Genomic DNA, 18,414 nt, shown 5'->3' with positions numbered 1-18,414 from the left:
CAGCAGTCGGCCTGAGAGTCGGGCCCTCACTGAGTGACTTTAGTCAAGTCAGTGTCCTCTCTGGGCCTCAACTTTCCTCATATGTAGAATGGGAGGGGGTGAGTTAAATGCCGTGGGCCTTCCCAGAGCTCTGCCCTTTTGTCTAGTTCTCACGGGCCTTACGGCAGCTCTGCTCAGCTTCTCCTGTGCCAAGGAGGGCAGTCCAGGGTGTTCAGAGGCGCTTGGGGGGACAGGGGAAAGTGCTGTCGCCGGACCCCTGTCTCTGCTTTCCCCCAGGCCCAATCCCAGAGCTGCTCAGAATGGGACCTTCGGGCAGGGAGCTGTGGTTCCTGGCTTTGGAAGAGACGACACAGCTCAGGGGGACCCACTCAACCCCTGGGGCGCCTACAGAGGCCAGCTGTGGGCAGTGCTTCTGACCTGGCCAACTGTGCCTCCATGGGACCGGAGAGCCTGGCACTGGCAGCAGAGACTGCTCGAGACTTGGCCCTCGTGCCCGCTGCTGCTCCTGGGTGTTTGGAACAAGGAACCTCAGGCTGCGCTTGCCTGCAACCCCCCTACACTGCTCCAGACGTTCCTCTGAGGCCTGAGCCACACGGCCGCCTGGAAGACCTGTTGCCCCGCCCAGCATCCTTCCCCACGGCCCAGGGGGCAAAGGGCGAGCCTGTGCCAGCAGGGCCGGCGCTGCCAGATCCAGCCCAGACCCTGCCCCGGAGTCCCTCTGCCAGGAGGACCCGCTACCACATCACTATCACCCTACAGGGCCATGGGCAGGCACCTGGGGAGGAGCACGAGGAGCCTAAACCGGCCCAACCAGCTCTCCACCCCTGCGGCCCTGAGGAATCCAGGGGCTGGCGGGAGCCTCCCCAGGGGCCCCGCCCCATCACGGGGTGCCTGACAGACCTGCCCCAGGAACCCCGGCCGAGAGCCCCACCGCATCGGGAGATCACAGCCCAGCGGCAGGAGCTCCGGGCCCACTGGACACCTAGATCCCCACACAGACGGTGAGTACAGGTCAGTCCCCACACGGGGCGACAACAGGAGGGGAAACCGGCCTGGCTGCCCCGCTCTCGGGTCTCTGGTCTCTGGGCTTTTCCAATTCAAGGCTCATTCATTCAGCTCCCTGAGCATGAGCTGACTGTACCATCTCCTCCCGACCCCAGCTCTGCCCTCCTCTCCCTCCCCTCACCCACAGGCTGCCTCCAGGAACGACTGCCGCTCTCCTCCTCTGTCCACCTGAGGAGGGGGATAGCCTGTCATAGAAGGGATGGGGGAGGGTCACCTTCTCAGCAACACCCACCACCCACTCCCTGGTGCTGTTCAGGAGACCTCAGACCCAGCCTGCGAATGGGCACCCCAGCCTAAGCGCTGGGTGTCCGGGGGCAAGGTGCTTAACCTCTCTGGGTCTTGAGTTGTTGAGTAGATTTGGTAGCTGGAGGTGAGGAAGGAGGAGGTGGACACAGGACATGCTTTGAACTCCAGGAGTTGGTCTGTCCAAATAGTAGGGATGCTCGTTACTAACGCCTCGGTCGCAGCATAATTACCCTACCTGGCTCTGGGGTGGCTACCATAGGAACAGCGCAAGGCTCCCAAGCCTTGGTTTTTATTTGTATTGAAATGACTCTCCTAAATCTGCCTGGTAGGCCCAGAGCTAGAAGGGTGGGTCCCCTCAAACTCACTGAGGAGGGGGTGACATCTCTAGGGCCGCCAGGCCTCAAACCGGGCTCTGAAAAGTTCCTAGTGATGATGGTGGTGGCTATTATTTGTGGCTTGTTTTCTAAGCATAATTCGTTTCAGTCCTCAAATAGCCCCATGAAGTAGGACTAAAGTTGCTCACCGCCCCCATTACAATAGGGACACTAAGGCTCAGAGAGGTTACATCACTTGCCCAAAGTCAACTAGAAAGCAAAGGGGTCAGATATTTGAACCTGGATGCCTGTGCTCTAACCACTGCTTTATCCTGCCTCTCCCGGAGGAGAGGTCCTGTGCAGACAGCAGAGGGTCGAATGCGGTTGCCGTAGAGGGTTTACAGGGACCTCGCAGAGGTGGATTTGGCAGCAGCAGAAATGCCCAGGCCCCTGGGCAGGAGTTGGGGTACCTCGTCCTGTGGCAAGGAAGAGGGAGAGGTGGACCCAGGCTTGCTCAGAGACCTGCTCCGGTGCCCCAGCTGGGAGAGAAGGGCTGCAGAGAGAGGGAAGGTAGGCAGCGGAGGCAGGCCTCGGAGAGGAGAAGGAAGAAGCAGTAGGTTCAGCTGAGGGGACCTGGGCTCTATCTGCCACTCCCTGGCTATTTGGGGACTAGGTAGCTAATGACAGACTCTGACCAGAGGCTAAGGCTCAGGTGCAGAAGCAGGAAGCAGACCTCCAGACCTCCAGGCCTCCAGGAGAAGCAGGCCTCCTTCTAGGTCCCCTTTCTGGGGAAGCATATCTGGGCCAGGATTGGCAGATATTGGGGCAGGGGGGAGGCGCGACACAGTTGGGGCTGTAAGTGGGAATGTGTAAGATACGTGTGCGTCCATGTGTGTGTCCGTGTTCAAGTGCAGGCAAATTTCACGAGAAGGAGGAGGGGGACGGCTGTGAGTGGCCTGTGTGTCTTGTGAACAGGCACGTGTGTCGTTGTGTCTGTGTGTTTCCGTGCGTGTGTGACCTGCATGTCCGCCGTATTTCTGAGTGTCTGTAACTCTGACTCTGTGTCTGGCCGTGTGGGTCCGTGTAAGCGTCCCGGTCTGTCTCTGTGCCTGTGTGACTCGGTGGGTCCGTGCTAGTGACTGTGTGTCAGTGTGTGCCTGTGTGACGCAGCGTGTGTTTGTGGGCCTGTGGGCCTGTGGACTGGTTTGGCCTAGTTTGGGGGTGACTCACAGGTAAGCGGGGAGAATCCAGGACTTGTTGGGTTAGACGAGGCTCTTTCCCACACTCCCCCCACCCCCTCCTCAGCCTCTCCCTTGTCCTGCCCCACACACCTCGCTTGGAGGTCACAGTCACCCTGCCAACAGGTCCATGTTGGTCTGGGCCCCTGAAAAAGAGATGGGTGTGGGAATGAGGACTTCTGCTAGCCTAGAAAGGGCATCCTGGGTCATCGGGGGGTGTCTTCAGAGCAAGGACGAAAGGGGGCAGCTATGGGCAGGCAGATTTCCAGCAGAGTTTGAAGAACACTTTAGCAGTCATGACTGTCCAGGGATGGGACAGGTCAACTGTCAAATGGTGACCTCTGTATCCTAGAAATGTGCAGGCAGAAGGCGATGAGCACATGTTTATGGAATGAGTGACTGGCAGGGGTGTTGCTCACGGGCTGGGCTGGCTTGAGAAAGGCGTGGAATCCTACTTGCTGGCAGGTCATTTACAGGATTTGATCTGATGACCAGTGGCTTCCTTTGAAGCTCTTCTGTTGCTTTGCCAAAACCAATGGGGCCTTCCAAATGTGGTTCCTGTTTTTAAATCGAATTCTTTGATCCCTGGACTCCTAGGATACCACTTCTGGGTACAACAAAGCAGGGCCTAGCACATCACCTAAAACTGTTAGCATTGGATGAATGAATGAATGAATGAATGAATCGATCAATGACTTAAAACCCAGGCTCTGCCACTTACTATCAACACCCTCGGGGATAGGGAATCTCACTGAAATCGTACTTCCTATTTTTTCAGAAATTAAGAGGAGACTCAGTGGGGGGCTCAGCGAAAAGGTGAGCTCCTTGTCAGGAGTCCCAGCAAGCAGACAGGGTTCTGATGGAAGAAAAGGGACCCCTTAGTGAGGACAGGAGGAGGCCAGGGCCTCAGCCAAGGGCTGTGATCTAGGGCCTCAGGCATCTGCTTGTGTCCTGCTCTCAGGAATTCTGGTCTGAGGAAAGGATTGGGGATTCATGTCAGCCCCCTACCTTTCCCATTCACAAGGCTGTTCCAGGGCCACTCATAGCTTCCATGGTTCTGGAGTCAAGCAGGCTTCCCTGGGCCTCAACCCCTTTCATCTCTGCTCCTCATAAAACCTGAGTCACTGTGAGGGCCACAGAGCAGGATCAAAGTTCTGGGTTCCACCAGGCTCTCAGGAGGAAAGAAGATAGAAATGGGGGAGGGAAGTTGGGGGCATAGGTGCATTTCTGGCCTTAGCTTCTCTTATAATGGCCCCCAGGGGCTGCCTCATGGATAGGAGGAGTGGCCTTAAAGACAGGCTGGCCCTGAGGCTAAGGATGAAAGGCCTGACCTCTTGGGTCCTTGAGATCTGACAATAAGACTGTCTTGGTCAGTGCAGCTTGGAAGTTGGGGTGGGGGCTGGGTGGTCCCTCCAGGACTACTGTGGTTCCCTTTAAAAGTAAACCTCCAGGGGCGCCTGGGTGGCTCAGTCAGTTGAGCGTTGAGCCTCGAACTTCTTCGGCTCAGGTCATGATCTCGCGGTCCGTGAATTCGAGCCCACGGGCTCTGTGCTGACAGCTCAGGGCCTGGAGCCTGCTTCGGATTCTGTGTTTCCCTCTCTCTCTGCCCCTTTCCCATTCATGCTATCTCTCTGTCTCTCTCTCAAAAATGAATACATGTTTAAAAAATTTAATAAAACAACAAAAAAAGTAAACCCCCAAACCAGGGTCTCCGTTCACCAGATAATTACATTAAGGAGTTTGGTTTGGTGGCTAAGCATATAGAGTTGGGATTCAGTCTTGCCTCTGCCGCTGTGTGATTCTGGGCAAGTTTCTTTTCTTTTTTCTTTTTGAGAAAGACAGAGAGAGTGCAAGCAGGGGAGGGGCAGAGAGAGAGGGAGAATCTCAAGCCGGTTCTGCGCTGACAGCACAGAGTCTGGGCGAGTTTCTTAACCTCCCTGAGCCTTTTTTTGTCCTCTTCTGCAAAATGGGAATGTTTGTTTATAAGTTATTCTTTGAGGCATCAAATGCATGAGATTCTTTTGAAGATTCAGTAGGACAATGAACATAAAGCAGCTAGCAAGCCTGGCCCAGAGTAAGCCCTCAACACATGGCTGTTATTATTACTATTACTATTCTTTTTAATGTTTATTTATTTTTGAGAGAGAGAGAGACAGAGCAGGAGAGGAGATGGGAGGAGATAGCAGAGAGAGAGGGAGACAGAATCCGAAGCAGGCTCCAGGCTCTGAGCTGTCAGCACAGAGCCCGACGCGGGGCTCGAACCCACGAACCATGAGATCATGACCTGAGCCGAAGTCGGATGCTTAACCACCTGAGCCACCTAGGTGCCCCTATTATTACTATTCCTATTAAACCAGAGATTCACCTGAGAGTTTCTAGAGAACAGAGGTCTTCTTCTTAGGCAGTTGGTATTATGACCCCCTATCCAGTAAAGGAGGTAATGGAGACCCAGAGAGATCGAGAGAGTGTCAGAAAACAAAGTAAGACCCAGGCCCCGGCTCTCAAGATCGGAATTTGAGATGTGTCTACTGAAGAGGCTTACGGGAATAGTGGGATATGCTCAGAGCCTTGGCCTAGGGGACAGGAGGAAGCTGTCTGGACACGGACTCAGACGTGATTTCTTTAAAAAAAAAAATTTTTTTTAACGTTTATTTATTTTTGAGACAGAGAGAGACAGAGCATGAACGGGGGAGGGTCAGAGAGAGGGAGACACAGAATCCGAAACAGGCTCCAGGCTCTGAGCTGTCAGCACAGAGCCCGACGCAGGGCTCGAACTCACGGACCGCGAAATCATGACCTGAGCCGAAGTCGGCCGCTCAACCGACTGAGCCACCCAGGCGCCCCTCAGGCGTGATTTCTAACCGCAGCCTGGCGACTCAGCATCTCCGTCACCCTCGGCCCGCCGCTCCTCTTCTCTGACCCTCAGTTTCTTCATCTGCACAAATAATCCCAGAGGAGAAAATTGAGGGAAAATACATTCAAATCCAAAGTGCTGTGTCCTGCTGGGCTTCGTTCAGGCCCACAGATGCACTCAGATGTGCACTTAGGCTCGGACAGCTATCACCAACATGCTCTTGCCGGTACACGCGTGTGCACACCTGCTAACATTTGGTCACGGTTCTCCGAGGCGACTGTGGGAAATCTATGCGCCAGTGGTTTCCTTTTTATTTTTTAATGTTTACTTATTTTTGAGAGAGAAAGAAAGAGTATGAGCTGGGGAGGGGCAGAGAGAGAGGAAGACAGAGGATCCAAAGCAGGCTCCGCGCTGTCAGTGCAGAGCCCGATGCAGGGCTCGAACGCACGAGCCACGAGATCGTGACCTGAGCTGAAGTCAGACGCTTAGCTGACTGAGCCACCCAGGTGCCCCAGTGGTTTCATTTTTAAGCGACTTTTCATTCTTTTTCTCTTACTGGAGCCGGACAATAACTATGAAACATGTCCTTACCGTTCCAGTTTTGTGGCTGGGGACCCTGAAACTCGAAGGGGAGAAGCGGCCGGCCCACGATCATCCAGCTAGTAAGCAATAGGGTCAGGGGAAGCTCAGCTTTGCCTGAGGTCATAGCCCACCTTTCCTTCCCTTCCCTTATAATGGTCAGGAACAGGGTCAGAACAGTTGCCTGGTTTTCTAGTTTTTGGCTCCTTGGAGGACTAGACCCAGGGCTCCTTGGGCAGAGTCGCAGCCCCTTCCATAGACCAGTGAGTCTGCCCCATATGCTTTTTTGCCGTCTCCCTTCTCTCTCCTTTAGGCTCAGGCCTCAAGTTCACCCCTTGAAGAACCCCTGGCATTGGGGACCATCTGAAAGTGGGGAGATAGTGGGAGAGCTGGGAGTATCACACCCATTTTACAGATGAAGAAACAAAGACCCAAAAAGTCAAATGACTTGCCTGGGGTTACTGAGCCTGGGCTTGGCAGGGGTGGTGCCTCTGTCCTGCCGAGAATCACTCTCACCACCCCCTGACTCTGTCTCTCTTCTTCCTGGCATCATCTGCAGGCAGCTGGACTACAGTGAGCCAAGGACGCCTCAGGACAGGTTGCTGGGGCCCAACATGGAGGAGGCAGGTGGGCCCCCAGCTCAGGCCGAGGCTCCAGTGGTGAGTGCCACGCTGATGTGGCGGCGGCCCCCTGCCCAGGAAGAGATGAGACACCGTTTTCACAAGGTGTCCCTGGTGTCGGGGGCCCGGATAGAAGCCCCCCCGGAGGAGACGCTTGAGTACAGCCACGGCCGAGAGGAAGTCAATGGTTTTGCAGCACGGGAAGAAACAACGATAAATTTCCAGGGACCCCGGGATGAGGCTGACTCCAGGAGCTTCCAGAGCCACGGGCCCATCTTTTCCAAGAAGTACATACTAGCCCCCAAGGAGAAAAGGCCAGTGGGAAGGCTGAAGGAGGCCGTAGGCCAGGGCGATGGCAGTCCCCAGGAGCCCAGGACTGAGCCAGCAAGCCGGGGAGCTGTGGCCAGGACTGAGATTTTGGTGCCCCTGCCTGGGCCCCGCGAGCCAAGCCCCCACCCGGGTGTAAGTCTCATCAGCGGAAGCCCCCGGAGCCTCGAGGAACGGCGAGTGACACGCACTGTGCAGACCACCGTGGTGGTGGGAGGGCATGTGGAGCGACGGGTGAACAGCTCTGTGACTGTGGGGCCAGTGCTCTCGGGCGAGGCCCTGCCACGGGGCCGCAATGTTGCTCGCGTCGCACGGGCAGTGGTGGTGAGCCCCCAAGCTGAGGGCTCACCTAGCCGCAGTCAAGCCCGGGAGCTGATTAGTAGCCTTGTGCCTGGCGAGCGTAGCCTACCTGCCAGCCGGCTTCCCAGGCCCACGGCTGTTGTGCCAAGGAGCCCGGGTCTGGGCAGCACGGTGGGGGCAGCCTTGGGGCAGCTGCCTGACACGGGGATGGCAGAGCCAAAGGACAGATCTGCTCTGGCCCCTGCACGCGTCCCAGAGGATGTACACCCACCTCAGAACCTGGACGTCCCTGCAGCTCACCCAGACCAAGACCAGAGCAGAGCCCCAGAGGCCAGAGCCTCTGAGGTCCCCAGGGTGCAGGGAGCCCCCCGCTCCACCCAGCTCCCTCTCCAGACTTCTCAGGACCATGCACCATTACCTTCCTCTCCCAGACAGCAGGCCCATCCCCCCTCCCTGGGCCCAGTCCATCCTCCAGAGCAGCCTGTGGTGCCTACTCACCCCAGGACCCAGCTCAGTGGCAAGCCCAGGGGACCCCAGGCGCTGCCCTCTGTAAAGAGGGAAGGACTCACAGATCCCTCTGCTGTCACCATCCCGCCCGCGGTGAAGACCGAGGTTGTTGTTACAGTCCCTGGACAGCCTCTTGCTCCATCTTCTACAAGGAGGAAGGCTGTCCCCAGCTCAGGAGGGCTTTCTGCTTCGTCCCCCCCAAGGAATAAGTTTGTTCAGGACTCTGAAGATGTCACTATTTTCTCCTTTACCCAGAAAGAGAGAGCACAGGGCCCTGGTGTTCTGGCTGACCCACCCCCTGCCCAGAAAGAGGTTGTGCAGGATCGCAGTGCTCCCGTCACCTCATCCCCCAAGCCAGCCAAGGTTGTCCAGGCCCCAGAAGGCAGCCCTAGCTCCCAAAAAGAGGCTGTCCAGAGTATAGAAGGCGGCCTTGCTCCTCTCATCAAGGATGAGGCTGTTCGAGGCCTGACTGCTTCCACTCTCCTATCCCCCCAGCAGGGTGAGGTTGTTGGCGGCTCTGCAGTGAGCCCCATCTCATCTCCAACCCAAAAGGAGGCTATCCAGGGTCCTGGTGCTTCTGCTGCTCCGTTTTCCACCCAGAAAGTGATTGTCCAGGACACTGCTGTTCTCCCTGCCCCCTCCTCCGTGGGCAAATTGTCCCCCAGCCCGGGAGGCCTTCCTGCCCCAGTACTGATGGGGGCAGAGGCCAGTCTAGAGTCGCAGCTTGTCCCTGACTCCATTGAGGGCAAGATGCTCCCAGAGACAGCCAAGGAGGAGGAGGTGGCCCTGGCTGCTGACCTGGAGATTTTTCTGGATACTCTGCGGAGCATGGAGCCCCCGGAGATCCTCCGTACTCACCGGCTGCCACGAGCCCCCCGCTCCTCCTACCTGGCCATGTACGCCACGTTGCCCGCCATCGAGGAGGACCAGCCCGGACCATGCGTGCTCGGACCCGGCCCCCAAGAGGTGCCCACACGAGAAGAGAAAGAGGAGGAGGAGGAAGAAGAGGAGGAAGAACCAGAGAATCCTTACTTGAGCGATGATGAGAAGCTCCAGCGTAGGCAGGAGAGCTCCAGGCCCAGCTCCTCCTGGGCCTCTCGCCCTGCCAGGTCCCCCCAGGCCTCTAGTTCTCCTCTGGAGATGATGAAGAAGCACGTAGCAGATGCCAAGGGCCCCCACGCAGAGCTGGGGCCCGAGTGGCAGGCGGGGAGCAGGCCCATTTCCCGTCTTGGAGGCAGCCTTCTCTTTGGCGGTCGGGTGCCTGGCACCCAGGAGGCCCCCACCTTGGAACCACTGGGCACAAAACTGTCTGCTCTGCCACCCCACGTGGCACCAGGGCTCAGGAAGGTGCCAGGACAGCTGCCCCTGCTCTGCAGTGAAAGGCCACTGCCGGGGAAACCTGCATGTGCCCGGCCCCTGGAGGAGTGGGTGAGTGAGGCCTTGGGTGAGCAAGGGAGGGTGCCTGGCCTCGCCTGGGGCAGGGTCTGGGTGGTAGGAGGACCATGGTGCTGGGAACAGAGTCTCGAGAAGCCAGAGGATTGGGTCTGATGTCTAGTTCGGTGTGACCTTACACAAGCCACACCTTTCCGGGCCTCAGTTGCCCTATTCACACAGCAGAAGGTTTGCACTGTGAAGTCCAAAGGGCTTAGTGGCCCTGATCTCTTGGGAGCTGGGGAAGGGGAGCAAGAGGCACCCACCCCTGGGATGGGGTGACAAGGTCCCTGGAGGTGGGTGACATCCTCTGCAGGCCAGCTCCTTGGGAGTGGAGGCCAACAGGGAATATGTGGGATCCTCGGAATGGCGGGTGGTGGGGAGGCGGTAAGGAGGCAACTCCGTAAGACTTTTTATCACCTCCACGCCAGAGCCCAGCGTTGAAGACCCAGGGCAAGCGGAACACCAGGCCTGGAAAGGTAGGGTGGGCACGTGGGGTGGGGGGGGGGGGGCAGCCGGAAGCAAGGACCTAGGGACAGGGCCTGAGGATTTCCTCTGTGTCTTCTCCAGATGATCCTCTTCTCAGAGCCTGGCTGCCAAGGCAGCAGCAAGGAGGTCTGGCAAGACGTTGCCGACACCTCCGGCTGGGCCAGCATGGCCTCCGTGAGGGTGGTTCGAGGCTGGTGAGCGCAGACTGCCAGGGCGGGGCTGGGGGGCTGCTTGTGGACCTGGGGGATGCCGGGGCAGTGAGATGTGCCCAGGCCAACCTGGCAGAAACCCCTTTCAGCCACCCTGCCTTGTGGGTACATCCTCTCCCCATCACTGACCCTGGGTCTCTGTGCCCACAGTTGGGTGCTATACAAAGAACCAGAGTTCCGGGGCCGGAAGCTGGTCCTGCCGGAAGGAGATGTGGAACTAGGAGCCCTGTCGCCAGCATGGAGCAAGCAAGGCATTGGCTCCCTGAGGCGGGTTGTCCGGGTGAGTGGCTGGGAGCGGGGGTCAGATGTTGCCCTGCCTTCCCCAGGCCCCAGCTCCTGAGGAAGGGGACAGCCGCAGGTGCCTGGAGTTGTCTATAGGTAGTCGCCTCTAGCTTCTTGACCTCCAAGCCACCTGGGGAAGAAAGAGGTTTTGGGGTGCACAGCCTGGCTTGGGGAGGGGCAGGCAGAGGCCAAGCCCCAGCTTCGGAAAGCAGCCTGGGGAAGTCTGAGCTGGCGTTGGAGAAGGTTCGGTTAGAGCAACAGAAATGGGGGGAAGGGTCTGTGGGTGCTGGCCCACCACCCAGGGCCCAGGATTTCAGGCCCACATGCAGACTTAGGGTGCCACAGGCGTCTGTTCATTCATTTGCTCACTGATGCTGCTTAGTAGTTTGCTGTGTGCCAGGCACCGTGCCAGGCAGTGGGTTGGAGGAGGAGACCTGCCCTCTGCCCTCTGCCCTGCAGGACTCATGCACATGAGCGTATGAGGGTTGGGTTTGAAGCAGGAAAGCCATATAAGCAGATTAGGGATTTATAAACATCTCTCTGGCTGCCGGGAGGAGAAATCCCTGAGCCGGGAACATGAGGCAGGGCTGTGATTTCCAGGTGAGGGGCCCCTCTGAATTTTGAGGGAGAGGTGTGTGGTTTGAAAAGGCATAGTCAAGGGGCGCCTGGGTGGCTCAGTCGGTTAAGCGGCCGACTTCGGCTCAGGTCATGATCTCACGGTCCGTGAGTTCAAGCCCTGCGTCGGGCTCTGTGCTGACAGCTCAGAGCCTGGAGCCTGTTTCAGATTCTGTGTCTCCCTCTCTCTGACCCTCCCCCGTTCATGCTCCGTCTCTCTCTGTCCCAAAAATAAATAAAAAACGTTGAAAAAAAAATTAAAAAAATAAATAAACGTTAAAAAAAATGAAAAAAAAAATGAAAAGGCATAGTCAATATTCTAGTTTCGTATCCGTAAAGTGGGGGAAAAAAATACCGTTTTCCTAACCCAAATTTACAAACTACCAAACTTAAGCTGGGTAACACCATCTTGACCACCAGGGAGACGCTGGGTAACACCATCTTGACCACCAGGGAGACACAGAAGAGAAAGCAATAGCTCTGAAAGCAAGGCCGATCAGATTTTTTTTTTTTTTTAATGAAAGTACAAATAACCCTAAGACAGAGCTGTTGCAATCCTCCTGGTAAGAGAGGACGAGAGCTGACGAGTCTTAACTAGGGCAGTGGCCCAGCTATGCGAAGGGGGAATAGTTGTGAAAGCCTCTCCAGAAACACCCAAGTGTTTGTGGACAATTTATTGTGAGCTTCTCACAATAAATTCATCTTCATGTAGGAGGTAACGAGGTACGGGAGAAAAAAAACAAGGGCTTTGAAGTCAGGTGGACCTAGTTTCATGTCATTCGTTCAGCATTGATTGGGTGCCGAGTGTGTTCCAGGCACGTGGGAGGTGCTGGTTGCAACAGAGAACAAAAACTACGTTGCTCTGTTCTTTGCCCTGCTACGCACAGGCTTTGTGCCCTCGGGCAGGCCGCTCCGCTCAACTTCACTGAGCCTCACTTTCCTAGCCTGTGAATGGAGTCATAACTCCCGTTGGGAGGGCCAAGTGGGATGGGGTAGGGCACGCCCTTAGCATCGTCCCCTGCCCTCAGTAGATGCTTCCTAAGCGTTTGATGAGGAGCGAGGGAATGAAAACGATCCTAGTGGGGAAGAAACACCCGGCATGCAGATAGGATCCGCTGCTGCCTAGGATAAGATGTGGGTAGAAGCCAGTCTGGACAAGGGCGGGAATTGTATACGGAGGAAGAGTCAAAGTTAGGCCTCAGGAAGTGGCTGTCCATCCAGTTCGTCTCTCAACCGGGCTGGAAATCAGGCTATCCGGGGCATGGCAATTGGCAGGCTCTTGCTGGGAACTTTGGTAACCGGTACCAAAGGCCCAGCGCCAAAGGAAGGGCTTTGGTCTCAGGCTTGTGTGGCCGACCTTGCAGAGAACACCCCAGTCACCCTCCTGGCTTCTGCGGAGATGGCCACAGAGGTTTCCCAGAAGTTCCCTGGGGCCTGGGCTGGACAGACTTGAGGAAGCAGATACTGGTGGGGAGGTAGTCTCTGAGGGGTTCTGTTTCACTCTTCCTTTTCCACCTCTCTCCTTCTGCAGGACTACATTACCCCAGAGATCATCTTGTACTCTGAAGAGAGCCTCAAGGGGGAGCAAGTGAAGCTAACGGATGCCTTGGAGGACCCCCAGGGCCTGGAGAGGCCCCTGCGGGTGGCATCTGCCACTGTCTCTGCAGGACTGTGAGTCTGGGCTATTCTGGAATCCCTTCATTTGGCCTTCATTGTGCTGGGGACATAGAGGTGATAGGACACAGCTCTTGCCCTCAAGAAGTGCTTAGTCTACTGGAGGCAACGGTCGAGTAAGAAGACAGTGGCAGAGTTCTGGGATGGGGGAGCATAGAAAAGCACCAAACCCGAGAAGAGCACTTGAAGTCAGAGAAGCCTTCTTGGAGGAGGAAGCACCTCAGCTGGGGTGAATTGGCCCCAGAAGAATCTCAGCACAGTGAGAGCAGGGCACGAAGGGCTTTTGTATATTTTGTTCACTGCTGTATCCCTGATGCCTGAAGCAGAGGCCAGCACAGGGTTGATGCCCCTAAATATTTGTTAATTGAATGGGGAAGAGTATATCTAGCAGAGGGAACAACACCCGCCAAGGCCCAGAGGTGAGAGATCTAAGCCTCGAAAGTTCAGGCTGGCCCAAGAAGGCAGCAAGTGGGGAGATGTGAGGCCCAGGAAGAAGGCAGGGAGACAGATCAAAGGGCCTCTGTGCATCTGGGCTGTATTGTGGGCTAACGGGGAACTACTTGGGGTCCCTAAGTGGGTATGTGTGCAGGAGAGAACTCTCCAGTTGCTGCATGAAATTAGAGAGTGCCAGGCCAGAGGAAGGGGGGCTAATGGAGTGGTTACTGCAAGAGATTATGGGGGCCTGGGGTGCCTGGGTGGCTCAGTCGGTTAAGCGTCTGACTTCGGCTCAGGCCATGATCTCTTGGTCCATGAGTTTGAGCCCTGCTTCGGGCTCTGTGCTGACAGCTTGGAGCCTAGAGCCTGCTTCAGATTCTGTGTTTCTGTCTCTGCCCCTCCCCTCCACCGTGCTCTGTCTCTGTCTCTCTCTTTCAAAAATAAATAAACATTTAAAAAAATTTAAAAAAAAGATTATGGGGGCCTGAAATATCCCCCAGCATCCCCTTGCTGGGGGGCCTCTTCTCCTAAAACTTCTTCCCTCTAAGCCTTCCCCCCATCCACCAGTCTGTGTCCCTGGGTATCTGGGATACAGCCGCCTCTCTGCCTCCCCCCCACCAGGTGGCTGCTGTACCCTAAACCCTTCTTTGAAGGCACTCCCTACATCCTGGAGCCTGGAGAATACCCCACCTCGGAGGCCTGGGGTACATCAGACCCCAGTGTGGGCTCCTTAAAGCCCATGAGATTGGTAAGGGGCAGGTGGTCCCAAGTTACCTTGTCCTGGAGCCTGGGGGAAGAAGCAGGGCCTGGGAGCTGCTTCTGGGAACGGGGGCTGAGGACAGGGGGAATTAACCCAAGGGATGGGGGAGAGGGAAGTCACGGGGTTGGCCATTTTTAGGGGGGTCTCAGGATCAAGTAATTCCTGAGTCACCAGCCCCATCTGCCTTCCTCTATCTCTGGGCTGGTGTCTCAGCTCTGTCTCCTCTGCAGGGCTGCCCAAATGTGGAGAAGCCAGGGGAGCCCAAGGTAAGAGTCTGGGCTGCAGGGTCAAGGAGGGCCTTTGGGTGGGTTGTGTGTATTTGTATGGCTCTCATAGGCTGAAGTGGAAGACAGGAGAGGAGAGTGCTGGGAAACAGAAGCTGAGAAGCTGGGTCTGGAAGGGTGGAATCCTATGAGCTCACTGGGAAGTGGCTTCTGATGTGTAAGGACCAGGTCAGAGGTCAGAGAAGAGGCAGGAGTTACCTAAGGGAATGGAGCTCAGTGAGAGAGTAGGAGGACTTAGCTCTGGGCTGACGCTGGGCAGAGCCATCTGGGCTGGCTGAGTGTATTTGGGTCCAGATGCCTCCCCACAACCCTCCCACCACCCTTTCTGCCAGGTTGTGGTTTATGAGGCCACAGGCTTTCAGGGCCAGAGCTGGGAAGTAAGCAGAGACATCTACAACCTTCAGCAGCCAGAGGACAGCCAGAGCCCCCACCTGGCCTCCGTGGGGTCCCTGCGAGTTCTCGGGGGCTGGTGAGGACTCAGAACCTTTCTTTCTACTTCATCCTCCCTTCTGGCCTCTACCCTCAGAGATGGGGAATGCCCCGGGCTGCCTAGGGGTGGGGGCAGCTGTCTTACCCACCCGAGGTCCTTCCCTGACCCTGTCTGTCTGCCTCTGCCTTTCCCCAGCTGGGTGGGCTACCAGAAAGCAGGCTTCCGGGGCCACCAGTATCTGCTGGAGGAAGGGGAATATCCTGATTGGTCACACTGGGGAGGCTATGACGAGGTGCTGACCTCCCTGAGGGTCATCCGGACGGTAAGCAGGAGCAACTGGGCCATCCCTCTGCCTGTGGGTACAGGCGGACTCCCCCCAGTACAATCTGTTGAGCGAAGAGTTTGGGCTCTCTTTCCCTGTTCTCCAGAGCAGCTGGAAGTGTTCCCTGAGGTCCAGCTTCTCTCCGGCCTGCTGCCTTTCCCCGGGCCACACTCACTGATCGCCTCATTCCAAAGTCCCCTGGTGGGCTGCGTCCGCGGGGCCTGGGCACTCCTTGGGGTTTCCGTGGGTGGGCAGGAGAAACCTGACTATCCCTGGGGCCCAGGACTTCGGGAACCCGGCCGTGGTGCTGTTTGAGGCCATGGACTTCGAAGGGCACGGCGTGGAGGTGAGCGAGGCATTGCCGGACGTGGAGCTGGCGCGACACGGCCCCCACACGCAGGCCATCCACGTGCTCAGCGGCGTGTGAGTGACCCTGGCTCCGGGAGCTAGGCGGGTCTGGAGCGGCTGCAGCGGAGAAACCGGCTTCGCCCTGCTGACCCGCGCCCCGTCCTTCCTGCAGGTGGGTGGCCTATGAGAAGGTGGGCTTCTCCGGGGAGCAGTACGTCCTGGAGAAGGGCGTGTACCGCAACTGCGATGACTGGGGAGCGGGCAACAGCGCCCTCGCCTCGCTGCAGCCAGTCCTGCAGGTGCGTGCCGGCGGTGGGGGCGGGGCCATGGGGGAGGGGCTTAGTGCCTGGAAGGTGCCCCCGCGGTGGGGGCGGGACTGGAAGAAGCCGGCTTGGCGCGCGTGGGGCGGGGCCTCCGGGAAGGGGCGGGGCTAATGCCTGCCTGAGAAGCGGGAGTGCTGTGGAAAGGGTAGGGAAACTGAGGCTAGAGTCTGGCACTCTCCTTGAGTCTTGAAACTTTGGGCCCTCCCTGCAGGTCGGGGAGCACAATCTGCACTTTGTCTCAAAGGTAAGGAGCCTGTGGGGGTCTGTCTCCTTTTCCCCATTCTCTCCCACTGCATCGCCCTCCATTCTCATCTCTTTCTGTCTCTACCTCCAGATTCAGTTTTTCTCCGGCCCCAACTTCCTGGGCGACCACATCTCCTTCGAAGATGACCAGACCTCTCTGCCTGCCTCCTTCCAGCCCCAGTCCTGCCGTGTCCACGGCGGCAGGTGAGGACGTGGGGGGGGGGGGTGGGAAGTGGGGCGCACCTGCCCAGAAGTGCTTAACTCAGCTTGGAGATCTGGGCTGCAGGAAGGTCTTTCAAATGATTTCTTTCCTTGGGCTTCCTTGAGATTAGCTATTTTGTCCCGAAGCATTCAATCTTAACACAAAGTAAAATAAAGTTTTAATGGAAAACCTAAAACTTGATGGTATAATATAAAGAACCCCAATCTTGTTTCATGTATCTCTCTGCCTTTTCTTTTCTTTTTTTTCTTTTCTCTGTTCTTTTCTTTTCTTTTCTTTTCTTATCTTTTCTTTTCTTTTCTTTTCTTTTCTTTTTAGTGGAGGATTTAAAATCCCCAACCCTTGGGGCTCCTGGGTGGCTCAGTTGGTTAACCATCCAACTCTTGGTTTCAGCTCAGGTCACGATCTCACAGTTTGTGTGTTCGAGCCCCTCATCGGGCTCTGGGCACTGGGCTGTCAGCTCCGAGTCTGCTTGGGATCCTCTCCCTCTCTGCCCTTTCCTTGTTCTCTCTCTCTCTCTCTCTCTCTCTCTCTCTGTCAAAACAAATAGACCAAAAAAAAAAAAAAAAAAAAAAAAAAACCCAACCAAACATAAAGTTTCACAGGTAAATACTTCAATATATATCTCTAATAAGAAAGAAACCCTCCCAACCTGCATAGCCACAGTTTATTATCACATCTTCTAAAATCAATAACTTGTTAATATTACCTAGTACCCAGTCTATGTTCAAATTTCTCCCATTGTCTCAAAAAATGCCTTTGTGAAATTGGTTTGTTTTTCTCAGAATCCAAACAAGGTCCACACATTGCTTTTGGTCAATTGGTCTTTAATTTATAGTAGTTCTCCTTCCTTCCCTTTGTTTTATACCATTTGTTTGTTTAAAGAAACCCAGTAATTTGCCCTGTAAGTTCCCCATCTTCTGTATTTGGCTCATTGCTTCCTTGTGGTGTCTTTTTTTCCCTTTGTGCCCCATATTTCCTGTAAGCTGGTAGATCTGAAGGCTTGATGAGATTCAGGGTGTTTTCTGGGCAGGAAATCTATGTAGGTGGTACCCTGTACTTCTTACTACATTACCTCATGCACAGGTCTGGCTGTCCCACCTTTAATGATATCAAGATGCCTACATTATAAGATCTGCAATTTATCTCTCACCTAATGGTTTTAGCATCCACTGATGATATTTGCCTAGACTCACTATTTCTTTAGAGGTTACAAAATGATGGTTTTAAGATCTGGGGTATTCCTTCTATAGATGTTATCTGGAATACTTCCATAAAAAAGAACTTTCCTTTTCAACTATTTGCTTACCTGAAATAGTTTATACAAAAAAGGCAATTTGCTCCTTTTCCAAGGATCAATTCTCTTGATCAATTTTCAGGATAATTTCTGAACTGGTGCCCTAGCAACCTCGAGAGCTGAGTAATGAAGTATTTTTTTTTTAAGTGTTACGAATGCATGAATTTATATGCAATTGAAATGTCTTAGTGCATTTATGTGCTCTAATCATTCTATCTTTGGCAAATGGGAGCCCTTTCAGATTGCCTGCTTCTGAGATGACTCCAATAGTTTTTTGTGATTTCCTTGTTTTTCTGGTACGATAAGATGCTCTAGGATCACTTTGTACATTTTTCCCCTAAACTTGGAATCAGTTATGTACCAAGGGACTCTGATTCCAATGGTATTTAGATGGAAGCTGGGTGTTTCAAAACTATAATACTAAATTACTACTAACAGCATAAAGCAGTGAATGCTGTTTGAGGCTTCTCCGTGGTTCTTTTTGTCCTCAGGACATTCACTAAAATCCCTTTTGGTATGAACAGTTCAAAATATCATTTTTAAGACGTTTGAAATAATACTTGTGTGTGTGTGGTTATGCCACCAACCTGATATACAGTTAGGTTCATTTGTTTTATTTAATTTATTTAAATTTTTAAGAATACTTTTCATTTTTATTTATTTATTTATTTTTTTAGAGAGAGAGCATGCACAAGTGGGGGAGAGGGGCACAGGGAGGGAGAGAGAGAGAGAGAGAGAGTATTTTAAGCAGGCTCCATGCTCAGTGTGGAGCCGACATGGGGCTCGATCCCATGACCCTGGGATCATCACCTGAGCTGAAACCAAGAGTCAGAAGCTCAACCGACTGAGCCACCCAGGCACCCCTAATTGTTTTTGCATTACATAAAGCATTTACAATATCCCTGTCTTAGCTTGGGCTGCTAACAAAATATCATAGACTGGGGGTGGGGGGTGTGTTTGAACAACAGGAATTTGTTTTATCACAGTTCTGGAGGCTGGGAA

The 18,414-nt window shown here is 54.8% G+C and overlaps 1 protein-coding gene across 1 annotated transcript in view; it reads left to right on the top strand.

Moving 5' to 3' along the window:
* CRYBG2 (crystallin beta-gamma domain containing 2) overlaps positions 1-18,414 on the top strand; it is a 29,909-nt gene that overhangs the window by 3,951 nt on the left and 7,544 nt on the right. The window contains exons 3-16 of the mRNA XM_003989742.6: positions 277-1,001; positions 6,856-9,478; positions 9,913-9,960; positions 10,052-10,164; positions 10,330-10,459; positions 12,608-12,747; positions 13,807-13,933; positions 14,176-14,211; positions 14,562-14,698; positions 14,855-14,981; positions 15,265-15,404; positions 15,502-15,628; positions 15,864-15,896; positions 15,987-16,099. Of these exons, the coding sequence (XP_003989791.4) occupies positions 277-1,001; positions 6,856-9,478; positions 9,913-9,960; positions 10,052-10,164; positions 10,330-10,459; positions 12,608-12,747; positions 13,807-13,933; positions 14,176-14,211; positions 14,562-14,698; positions 14,855-14,981; positions 15,265-15,404; positions 15,502-15,628; positions 15,864-15,896; positions 15,987-16,099 (4,619 nt within the window). The remainder of the gene's footprint in view (positions 1-276; positions 1,002-6,855; positions 9,479-9,912; positions 9,961-10,051; positions 10,165-10,329; positions 10,460-12,607; positions 12,748-13,806; positions 13,934-14,175; positions 14,212-14,561; positions 14,699-14,854; positions 14,982-15,264; positions 15,405-15,501; positions 15,629-15,863; positions 15,897-15,986; positions 16,100-18,414) is intronic.

The sequence above is a fragment of the Felis catus genome, chromosome C1, assembly GCF_018350175.1.
Source record: "Felis catus isolate Fca126 chromosome C1, F.catus_Fca126_mat1.0, whole genome shotgun sequence".
NCBI lineage: Eukaryota > Metazoa > Chordata > Mammalia > Carnivora > Felidae > Felis > Felis catus.
This window is presented reverse-complemented; position numbering and strand designations above follow the sequence as displayed.